The sequence below is a fragment of the Thalassophryne amazonica genome, chromosome 9 (genome assembly GCF_902500255.1).
Source record: "Thalassophryne amazonica chromosome 9, fThaAma1.1, whole genome shotgun sequence".
NCBI lineage: Eukaryota > Metazoa > Chordata > Actinopteri > Batrachoidiformes > Batrachoididae > Thalassophryne > Thalassophryne amazonica.
The window spans coordinates 85,401,160-85,413,526 of record NC_047111.1 but is presented as its reverse complement, the minus strand read 5'-3'; the positions used below and the strand labels follow the sequence as shown (position 1 = coordinate 85,413,526).

Here is a 12,367-nt window from a genome sequence, read left to right as displayed (position 1 = left end):
GAACACCATGTTCGAACATAAGGATGCTCATAAGTGTACTCTACATGGTACCAGAGCACCCTAGGCTGAAGATCGATGATAGATTTTGTGATTGTATCATCTGATCTGATGCTGCATGTTCTGGACTCTCGTGTGAAGAGATGGGCAGAGCTGTCAACTGATCACTATCTGGTAAATTGGATCAGAGGGTGGGGGAGGACTTTGGACAGACCCAGTAAGCCCAAACGGATAGTGCGGGTGAACTGGAAACGTCTAGAGATGCCCACGGTCCAAGAGATCTTCAACTCTCACCTCCGGCTGAGCTCTTGTGAATGCTCAAAACTAATCCAAATTATCTAGTTTGAGTGTTTCATAATGGATTGTTTGTGTTGTCAAATGAATGTTTCTGAACTGAGGCCAGTACAGTGAAGCTAGGATAGAAGTTACCATGAGGTTATCTCCCTGTCCCCTCTCACACACACACACACACACACTCTTTCTCCGCTACATTGTCAATTTAAGGGGAGGTAAGCCATGTATTTGTTGTGGTGCTGTACTCAGATTTGGTAGGTGTATTCTGCTCAGCAGTGCCAATTTGATTCACCTGTTGCTGTGAGCTATCCTTTGAAATCTTTTTCTCTTGAAATGCTGGAAATAACGCTTACTTCTCTTGTCACAGCTCACCTCTGATTTTTCTGCTTAAAGGTACTGTCATTCCTGGACTATTCAACCAGCTTTCTCATATGATCATCTCGGACCCTCCTCTGGTAGATTATCAACTCATTTTATGTCATACTCTGCTTAAAAAAAAGTCTCATCTACTACTGTACTACTTCACTGAATGCATGGACTCTACTGGTTTTTCTCCATTGTTTGCTCATCTTGGAAACTTGCAGAAGTGATGTACCTCCATCTAATGCCTGCTGAACACCAGGGCCCGTATCCATGAAGCAGCCGAAGGCTAAAAATAGCTCCAAGGGACTTTATTCTAAGAAAAATCTTAGAATTCCTCAAATTCTTAGACATTTCTTAGAATTTTCCTTTGGTAAGATGAAAGTTGTTCACAAAGCACCTTAGGCCTTAAGAGCTCCTAAGGTGCCAAAATGGTAAGAGGAGGGAGGAGGACTTTTAAGAAGCCTAAGAGTGTTTTAAACAGAAGATCAATCAATCAATCAATCAATTTTTTTTATATAGCGCCAAATCACAACAAACAGTTGCCCCAAGGCGCTTTATATGATGGCAAGGACAGAGAGGAAGGAGAGATATTCTCCATATGTAGGGCGACGGTGAGTCAGTAACACCCTACCCCCATGATCTACATAATTATTTTGTTAATTTACTGTCTTAATGTATTATAAATTGTATAAGCTCTTGAGTGTTTTCACTTTGTGTCATCCATTTATTTTTAACGTATTTACAGTTATATAATGTACTTACATTGAACTTGCTAAATAAACCACACACGCATGCATGCACTCTTAAGATATAGATCATTGGCATGTGACTGAGGTACGTTCAAACATTTTCAAGTTGTGTAACAATTTAGTATTTCTGAGTTTCATCATCATGACAAGTTATCCTCACGATTAAATGTCTTAATGCAGATTGGTTGATTTTTACTGTCCATTCATGACTAGGAGTGTGGAGTGCATTTATTTTTGTTTCTCCTTCCCTTTCCGTGATAACCAATCACAGCTCCTAGAGGACTGCGTCATACCTAGCAACGGGTCAACCCTGCCATCTCACAAAGATAGGAGTTTCTGTCCCCTCCTTGCTCAGACTTGCTCTCAGACACCTACCGGCGCATTTTTAGGCTAAGATTCCTTGCCAGGAAATTTTAAGCTAAATTAGGAGCTCTTTGAGAGGGCTTTGAGTTGCTTTGCAGATACGGTCCCAGATGCATGGCTTTTGTGTCACGGCTGCATTACTGAACTACTGTGGCTCATGCGTAAATATCCATCCATCCATTTTCTTCCACTTCATCCAAGGTTGAGTTGCGGGGGCAGCAGCTCAATCAAACCAGACCTCCCGATCCACACACACCTCCCCCAGCAACTCTGGGGGAACCCCAAGGCGTTCCCAAGCCAGCTGCAAGATATAGTCCCTCCAGCGTGTCCTGGGTCTTCCCCGGGGCCTCCTCCTGATGGGACGTGCCCGGAACACCTCTCCAGCGAGGTGTCCAGGGGGCATCCGAAAAAGATGCCCGAGCCACCTCAGCTGGCTCCTTTTGACGTGGAGGAGCAGCGGCTCGACTCAGAGCTCCTCCCGAGTCACCGAGCTCCTCACCCTATCTCTAAGGGATAGGGCTTCTACTCGCGATCTTGTTCTTTCGGTCATGAGCCAAATCTCATGACCATAGGTGAGGGTCAGAACGTAGATCAATCAGTAAATCGAGAGCTTTGCCCCCCCTGCTCAGCTCTCCACCACGACCGTCCGATACAGCGACTGCATCAGTGCAGATGCTTAGATGCTGCAGATGCTTTTGCATTTGAGGGCCTCATAGTTTTCTGTTCTATAAGCTTCTCAATTTGAGGCAACTTCTTTCCACGCTTTTCCCTTTCCTTAGATTATCTTTAACATATGGATCCGGGGGTAATAGAGCTGTCTAAGTTTCTGAGTTTTGCTGAGAACCGCTTTCCTCATGGAACAACTATCGGCCCTGCGCCGACTCTCTCGAGTTGATGCAGCTGTGATGCTGAAGCGGTGCATCTCATGTGGGCAATGTGCAAGGTGTAACCTGTTAATGTATACCGAAATGAAATAATTGCTTTACAACACAGGCAACACATCTGGTGTGAAACCACATTTAGCCCACTGGCTTTATCTGGCCCTCGGGGTGCCAGTTTGAAACCCCTCGAAAGAAACCTCTGCATTGTTTTTGTTTTTGCATAGCATATACGTTGTAGCATAACGTCTTGCATCCAATACATTTGAATCCCACTTTATAATTAAGACTAACCAGGTCAGCAGAGGACAGGTAGCACAGGTTGAGCAGGGCAAGGGATGAGATCAGAGCACACGGGGAATCTGCGTAGGCTGAGCGCGCCGCAATATTCAGCTAATTTGTCCCCAGTGAGATGCCGTAGCTGCTGAGAAGAAGAAAACACTTGAGGAGTGCTGCGCGCAGCCAATCAGCGTGTCGGTTCTACGTGACTCCAACACGGCTGAGCGAGTGGGAGGGAGGCCTGGGAAGCAAAACATGGCGAGATAACAAGTTTGGCTGTTCGCTGCAGTTTGAGAATGCAGAATATTTCCTGCAGTGCTGGAATAGAGATAGAACTTCTACAATTTGGACGCCGGACAACTGAAGCGACGTTTATTTTCAAACGTATCGACGGTCCCCAGCTGTAGAGTAATTACGGTGAACAAGCGCCTGTTTTTTCCTCTCCGGAAGGTTCGCGGTGGTAAGGCTCGACTGTCACAGCGCAGAAAATGGATGAAGAAGGAAAGTTTATCCTGGAAAACGCTGTTTAGCTTGTTAGCTTAGCCGCTATATCGCGCGCGCTCATTGGCACCTGACTTGTTTTGGATCGCCTCGCGCTCCAGCAGACGTTGAGGGATATTTAACAAGTTTGACAGCTGACGTCGGTAACAAACCTGCGTGACAATCGAAGACGCCGTTTAATTTAAAAATTTAATTTTGTAAATACTCCATTTCAGGTTGGTGGTGACGGACCGCCAGTGTTCTGGTGCGGACGGACCCAGGCGCCATCACATCAAACGTTGCGTTCTCGCTTAAAAAGCTGCAATTCCGTCACTGAGCTGTAGCGTTAACTCTTTTTTGACTGTTTTTAATGTAAGAAATGATATGCGACGCATATTGTAATTTTTTCCCTCTGTAATCACATTATGTGGGATGTGCACGAGGAAATTGACACCGCGTTTTGTCAAAATGAGTCGAGTGAGGTGTTGCATTATCTACCCATCTATGGCCACATCAATCAGTCTGTCACATCTTTGATTTTGAGTTATTTGAACATTAAATAGCTGCTGGCCACAGTTGACGTGTGCTGGGTACGTCTGTGGCACTTTTGTGTGCGATGTGTTTGCTAATCTAAGTGCTACCGGTGGTGTTCACTTTTCCGTATCGTGAACAGACCGTTTGCTCTGTTGTCCCCAAAGATAAGTAATTGGCAGCTCCAGCTGATTTCCTCTTAAGTACGTCTTGGTGTTAGGTGGCTAACTTTTGTTAGCCTACGTAAGTTTGGTCAGCAATGTCTGAAAACGCCCCCACACGGAGCCTGGATGATATCGACCTTGCAGCTCTGAGGGTGAGTATTACAGCTGTGCTGGATTTGAATTATAGTATTTTGGTCTCATTACATTTTATTTAGAGCCCAATCAATATGGATTGTTAGGGGCTTATACCAATACAATGACTTTTTTTTATTAGTATTTCGCAATATTCGCAATACTCGTATACAGTGCATCTGGGAAGTATTCAGTGTTTCACTTTGTCCGCATTTTGTTACAGCCTTATTCCAAAATAAAGTACACAAATTTTTTCCCCCTCAAAATTCTACTCACAACACCCCATTGTGACAAAAGGTCAAAGAGATGATATCACAAGTCAGACACAGACGAGAAAAACATCCTGAAAACGTATTTTTGCTTTTTTCAATATGTTGGGGTCACAGAATTTATTTATTTTAGGTGGGTGTATAATAAACTTTAATAAAAAAAAATAATAATTTTGGTTGGGTGTTTAACCAACTCTTAAACAAAGGGGGTGGGCTGATGCTTGGTCCTGGGCCTCAGATGCGTGAATATGGTGTATATTCTTTTCATTTATCTGAAAATGCTGCACCCAGGTCGTAATTGTAGTGATACCACTGCTTTTTGTTCTGCTATTATGTAACTAAAATGTCGGTAACATTCACATATAAACACGTGTAAACACAGTGGCAAGCATCAAGCTTGGCAAAAATTATCGAGGTCAGGTCCATATATTATATAAGTCAATCTAGTAATTATAGTGACAAACCTAAATAAGGTTTTGCTTTGAGAACACAGCTTCACTGTGCTCAAAGTAACTGCACATTTATATTCATTGTTGTTAGCTAAGCTAACACATACATGCACACTCAAACTACTGTTTATATACAATTTTCAACTAACGTAATACTCCAGAGATGCAGCAGCTAATATTTGTTATACTTAGACTGTCTAATTGCAGCTGTCCTTTCATTAGCTTTGTCATGGACAGCAGAGAAACACTCAGTGTCTTACCCCTACAATGGCTGACACAGGCTAACTATGTAGAGGGTATGCACGTGACGTAGTCAAACCCGGAAGCCAGCACTATACTTGCATGCTGGATGGTAAACAAAGCAACAACAGCTGTGTTCACTTGTCCATAAACTGTGTTGTAATCTCTCACAAAGTAGACAAGGTGGCAGTCCATATTGTGAGAACAGGAATCAAACTGTTTTAGACTCAAACAGGAAAAACATCATGAATCAAACTGCTTTAATATTGTTTCAGGGCTGTCGGAACTCCAGTTTTTATTAATGATCGCTAAAGCTGAACCAGCGTTTGGTGAATGAACTGACCAAACGCCCCCCCCCCCCCCCAAAAAAAAAATCGGTCCCCCCGCCTTCACTGCGCATGTGTCATTTCAGAGTGTCAGCAGCGTCATTTCTGAGTGTCACCAGTGATTCGCCAATTATCGCCTCATTTCTGCTTACAACTGCACTCCAGTCATCTATCTCAGCGACAGATATCTCAAGCTTTTGTACAACAATCAGTGCCACATAAATTCAGCATTATTTTATAAAAAATTACTGGGAAAGCGATCAGAGCACCACAGCAGCACGTCTGTCTGATGTCAAAGTGAAGTTTTTGAAGTAAAATTAAAATAAACAATGTCGTTTTTCTGTTGTCATTTTCTGATGTCAGTTTATTGCTGTTTTGTACATGAACATGAAATCACAGATTTGATCACATCTGTGTGATTGTACAGATGTGATCAGATCTGTGATATTTCATGTCCATGTTCACAGCGTCGTATTAGTCATATTATTGTAGTAGTATTGTAGTTATTGTTGTATTGTATTTTCAATGAGACGCGTTGCTTTTTAGAGGCATCAAAAGCATCGTGTCGAAAGCCAAGCTAAAGCGACGCTTCTGGTTTCAGTGGCAGAAACCACTGATCTCTACAAAACAGATCGGTACAGACACCACTGATCATTTAAATATGAAAAAGTATCGATATCAGCAATACTGGGCCTGTATTTACTTGGTATCGGATCAATACCAAAATTCCCGGTATCGCCCACCTCTACTTCACACCTTACAGAGTTGCCAGCATATCACCCAAGTCATGCACAGACAGATAGTTTTGACTTATGGTTAAAATTTTAAACATACTAATTCCAGACAAGTTATTTAAATTAACTTCACATGTCATTTTATAAAATGAAAATACCAGCTATATGTTTTAGTTTTAAAGTAATGCACTAATTTTGAAGATTTTAGCATTTAGACATACATGCCACAGTGCATTATGGGTAAATTAATTTCTGGTTGGTTGGTCGGTATAACACACAACTTACTGAAATGTGTGGCGGGTTTTACAAATAAATCTGCATTTGTAAAAAAAAAAGGCAATTTGAAAACTGAAAATTCTGTTTGTTAAATGGATTCAGCACTTTTAGTGAATGTGTGGCAAATGCTGAAGATGGCAGTGTTCATGGCAGTGTGAATACCAAGTGCCACACATTCGCTGTGACATTGGAACAAAAGGCTCACTTTTTTTTTTTTTTTTTCCAATGATGGACATTTCATTGGAGAGGACATTGCAATCATAGTCCATTGTATGGTAAACAATTAATGAAATACACATTTTTTAAGAGTTTGCATTACCTAGCACGAGCAAGCTAGTGGTTAGGCAAATAAAAATGACTCCTACATCTGTCTTCTGACTAATGTGCGAACACTGAATGTCAGCAATAGCTAGCAAGCACACTTTTATGTTGACTTGCATCAAAGGATAATGTTTGCTGTCTAGCTATCGTGAACATTATATGCTTGCTACTAGAGGATGACATTTTTTGGGAACTCCCTTGGGTCACGTGATTCCTGCAGGATTCCCGCGGGATGGGAGTCAAAATTTTATCAATCCCGTGATTGGGACGGGAATAAAAATGAACGGGAGCGGGCAGGAGCGGGAATGCCAAAAATAGATGATGATTTTCATCTATTTAAAACAACCAAAACGTGTTCACACCAGGTGCGATCAGACGCTACAAATTCGCAGGGGGTTACGTGGCGACGGATGCGCCTCTTTCGCCCGGTGTGTCTCTGCTTTTGCTGCGAAAATTCGCCCCGGTGTATCATCAAATAGGAGGAGCTTCCATTCCGCTCGCCGGCTCCGGTTGTCAGTCAAGTTAACATGACGGACCTTGATCACATGGAGCGAGTTGTGAAAAGCTCCCAATACAGAGAGTATCATTATTTGCTCCAGGAGCTGAATCTGGATGACGGCTGCTTTCAGCGGTCCTTCTGCCTCTGCAGGACCCAACTTGAGGACCAACTGTCCCGTTCACGTGCACACATGTAAACAATAAAAAAAAAAAGAAACTTCGCTGCTTGCTACAGCTCGCTCTTCCACCAAAAAACTGTCATAATTGTGTGTATAAACCAGTCACCATTTGTTTTATTATACATCTGTGTAGTTAATTAATAAAATATTCTCTGAACAGTGACGTAGCTTTGCGCTGTCCAATAGGAATGATGCGTCGGGCCAAAACACGGAAGACTAGTGGGAGAAACCACTGATCTCTACAAAACAGATCGGTGCAGACACCACTGATCATTTATAGAGCAGTTTTCTGAAGAAAAATCCTTGCAAATGTTTTCTTTTTTAAACCTAAAACCCCTCTAGCTGCCACCTTATCGTGGTGGGGGAGTTTGCGTACCCAGATGATCCTAGGAACTATGTTGTCGGGGGTTTTGTGCCCCTTGTAGGGTCTCCCATGGCAAACAGGTCCTAGGTGATGAGTCAGACTAAGGGCAGTTCAGAACCTCCATGACTTCTAAAAAAACAAGGACCGAGACGTCGCCCGGTATGGCGGAGCCGGGGTCCCACCCTGGAGCCAGGCCTGGGGTTGGGGCTTGCACGCAAGCTCCTGGTGGTCGGGCCTTAGCCCATGGGGCCCGGCCGGGCTCAGCCTGAAAGAGCGATGTGGGCCCGCCCTTCTGTGGGTTCACCACCTGCAGAGGGGGCCATGGGGGTTGGGTGCAGAGAGGATTGGGTGGCGGTTGAGGGCGGGTGGCCCGGCGGCCCTGTCCATGCTCACAGCCTCTGGCTGTTGGGACGTGGAACGTCACCTCGCTGGGGGGGAAGGAGCCTGAGCTTGTGTGGGAGGTTGAGAGATACTGACTAGAGATAGTCGGGCTCACCTCCACGCACAGCTTGGGCTCTGGTACCCAACTCCTGGAGAGGGGCTGGACGTTTCATTACTCTGGCGTTGCCCACGGGTAGAGGCGGAGAGCTGGGGTCGCATTGCTTATTGCTCCCCAGCTCAGTCGCCATGTGTTGGAGTTCACTCCAGTGAACCAGAGGGTCGCGTCCCTACGCCTTCAGGTCAGGGACAGGTCTCTCACCGTTGTCTCGGCCTACGGGCCAAGCGTCAGTGCAGAGTACCCGACCTTCTTGGATTCCCTGGGAGTGGTACTAGATAGCACTCCGACTGGGGACTCCATTGTTCTCCTGGGGGATTTTAACGCCCTCGTGGGCGGTGACAGCTAGACCTGGAGGGGGTGATCGGGAAGGACGGCCTACCCGATCTGAACCCGAGTGGTGTTCAGTTGTTGGACTTCTGTGCTAGTCACAGTTTGTCCATCACGAACACCATGTTCGAGCACAAGGTTGTCCATAAGTGCACATGGCACCAGGAGGCCCTGAGCCGGAGGTTGATGATCGACTTTGTAGTCGTATCATCTGACCTTTGGCCACGTGTCTCGGACACTCGAGTGAAGAGAGGGGCAGAGCTGTCAACTGATCACCACCTGGTGGTGAGTTGGATCCGCTGGGAGTGGAGGAAGCCGGTCAGACCTGGCAGGCCCAAACGTATCATGAGGGTCTGCTGGGAACGACTGGCGGAACCCTCTGTCAGCGAGGTCTTCAACTCCCACCTCCGAGAGAGCTTATCCCAGATCCCGGGAGAGGTTGGAGACATGGAGTCCGTGTGGACCATGTTCTCCACCTCCGTTGTCGATGCGGCCGCTCATAGCTGTGGTCACAGGGTCTCTGGTGCCTGTCGCGGCGGCAGTCCCTGAACCCGGTGGTGGACGCCGGAAGTAAGGGATGCCGTCAAGCTGAAGGAGTCCTACTTATCTTTGTTGGTAGGTGCGACCCTGGAGGCAGCTGATGGGTACCGGCAGGCCAAGCGTGCCGCAGCCCATGCGGTCGCAGAGGCAAAAACTCGAGTCTGGGAGGAGTTCGGGGAGGCCATGGAGGAGGACTATCGGTCGGCCTCGAAGAGATTCTGGCAAAACGTCCGACGCCTCAGGGGGCGGAAGCAGCTCTCCACCCGCACTGTTTACGGTGCAGGTGGGGAGCTGTTGACCCTGACTGGGGATGTTGTCGGGCAGTGGAAGGAATGCTTCGAGGATCTCCTCAATCCCATCATCACGTCTTCCAAAGAGGAAGCAGAGACTGGGGACTCAGAGGTGGACTCATCCATTACCCTGGCCGAAGTCACCGAGGTGGTTAGAAAGCTCCTCGGTGGCAAGGCTCCTGGGGTGGATGAAATCCGTCCTGAGTACCTTAAGTCTCTGGATGTTGTCAATCAATCAATCAATCAATTTTTTTATATAGCGCCAAATCACAACAAACAGTTGCCCCAAGGCGCTTTATATTGTAAGGCAAGGCCATACAATAATTATGTAAAACCCCAACGGTCAAAACGACCCCCTGTGAGCAAGCACTTGGCTACAGTGGGAAGGAAAAATTCCCTTTTAACAGGAAGAAACCTCCAGCAGAACCAGGCTCAGGGAGGGGCAGTCTTCTGCTGGGACTGGTTGGGGCTGAGGGAGAGAACCAAGAAAAAGACATGCTGTGGAGGGGAGCAGAGATCAATCACTAATGATTAAATGCAGAGTGGTGCATACAGAGCAAAAAGAGAAAGAAACAGTGCATCATGGGAACCCCCCAGCAGTCTACGTCTATAGCAGCATAACTAAGGGATGGTTCAGGGTCACCTGATCCAGCCCTAACTAGAAGCTTTAGCAAAAAGGAAAGTTTTAAGCCTAATCTTAAAAGTAGAGAGGGTGTCTGTCTCCCTGATCTGAATTGGGAGCTGGTTCCACAGGAGAGGAGCCTGAAAGCTGAAGGCTCTGCCTCCCATTCTACTCTTACAAACCCTAGGAACTACAAGTAAGCCTGCAGTCTGAGAGCGAAGCGCTCTATTGGGGTGATATGGTACTACGAGGTCCCTAAGATAAGACGGGACCTGATTATTCAAAACCTTATAAGTAAGAAGAAGAATTTTAAATTCTATTCTAGAATTAACAGGAAGCCAATGAAGAGAGGCCAATATGGGTGAGATATGCTCTCTCCTTCTAGTCCCCGTCAGTACTCTAGCTGCAGCATTTTGAATTAACTGAAGGCTTTTTAGGGAACTTTTAGGACAACCTGATAATAATGAATTACAATAGTCCAGCCTAGAGGAAATAAATGCATGAATTAGTTTTTCAGCATCACTCTGAGACAAGACCTTTCTGATTTTAGAGATATTGCGTAAATGCAAAAAAGCAGTCCTACATATTTGTTTAATATGCGCTTTGAATGACATATCCTGATCAAAAATGACTCCAAGATTTCTCACAGTATTACTAGAGGTCAGGGTAATGCCATCCAGAGTAAGGATCTGGTTAGACACCATGTTTCTAAGATTTGTGGGGCCAAGTACAATAACTTCAGTTTTATCTGAGTTTAAAAGCAGGAAATTAGAGGTCATCCATGTCTTTATGTCTGTAAGACAATCCTGCAGTTTAGCTAATTGGTGTGTGTCCTCTGGCTTCATGGATAGATAAAGCTGGGTATCATCTGCGTAACAATGAAAATTTAAGCAATACCGTCTAATAATACTGCCTAAGGGAAGCATGTATAAAGTAAATAAAATTGGTCCTAGCACAGAACCTTGTGGAACTCCATAATTAACTTTAGTCTGTGAAGAAGATTCCCCATTTACATGAACAAATTGTAATCTATTAGACAAATATGATTCAAACCACCGCAGCGCAGTGCCTTTAATACCTATGGCATGCTCTAATCTCTGTAATAAAATTTTATGGTCAACAGTATCAAAAGCAGCACTGAGGTCTAACAGAACAAGCACAGAGATGAGTCCACTGTCCGAGGCCATAAGAAGATCATTTGTAACCTTCACTAATGCCGTTTCTGTACTATGATGAATTCTAAAACCTGACTGAAACTCTTCAAATAGACCATTCCTCTGCAGATGATCAGTTAGCTGTTTTACAACTACCCTTTCAAGAATTTTTGAGAGAAAAGGAAGGTTGGAGATTGGCCTATAATTAGCTAAGATAGCTGGGTCAAGTGATGGCTTTTTAAGTAATGGTTTAATTACTGCCACCTTAAAAGCCTGTGGTACATAGCCAACTAACAAAGATAGATTGATCATATTTAAGATCGAAGCATTAAATAATGGTAGGGCTTCCTTGAGCAGCCTGGTAGGAATGGGGTCTAATAAACATGTTGATGGTTTGGATGAAGTAACTAATGAGAATAACTCAGACAGAACAATCGGAGAGAAAGAGTCTAACCAAATACCGGCATCACTGAAAGCAGCCAAAGATAACGATACGTCTTTGGGATGGTTATGAGTAATTTTTTCTCTAATAGTTAAAATTTTGTTAGCAAAGAAAGTCATGAAGTCATTACTAGTTAAAGTTAATGGAATACTCAGCTCAATAGAGCTCTGACTCTTTGTCAGCTTGGCTACAGTGCTGAAAAGAAACCTGGGGTTGTTCTTATTTTCTTCAATTAGTGATGAGTAGAAAGATGTCCTAGCTTTACGGAGGGCTTTTTTATAGAGCAACAGACTCTTTTTCCAGGCTAAGTGAAGATCTTCTAAATTAGTGAGACGCCATTTCCTCTCCAACTTACGGGTTATCTGCTTTAAGCTACGAGTTTGTGAGTTATACCACGGAGTCAGACACTTCTGATTTAAAGCTCTCTTTTTCAGAGGAGCTACAGCATCCAAAGTTGTCTTCAATGAGGATGTAAAACTATTGACGAGATACTCTATCTCCCTTACAGAGTTTAGGTAGCTACTCTGCACTGTGATGGTATATGGCATTAGAGAACATAAAGAAGGAATCATATCCTTAAACCTAGTTACAGCGCTTTCTGAAAGAC

The 12,367-nt window shown here is 44.6% G+C and overlaps 1 protein-coding gene across 7 annotated transcripts in view; it reads left to right on the top strand.

Moving 5' to 3' along the window:
* Positions 1 to 3,127: 3,127 nt before the first annotated feature.
* mink1 (misshapen-like kinase 1) overlaps positions 3,128 to 12,367 on the top strand; it is a 102,486-nt gene continuing 93,246 nt past the window's right edge. For 5 of the 7 annotated variants that reach the window (XM_034178626.1, XM_034178625.1, XM_034178630.1 and 2 more), the window contains exon 1: positions 3,129 to 4,250. In XM_034178626.1, coding sequence (XP_034034517.1) covers positions 4,194 to 4,250 — 57 coding nt within the window. In that variant the 5' untranslated portion in view covers positions 3,129 to 4,193. Of the gene's footprint in view, positions 4,251 to 12,367 lie in introns of all 7 variants that reach the window. The other 2 variants (XM_034178627.1, XM_034178628.1) reach the window with 1 other exon arrangement.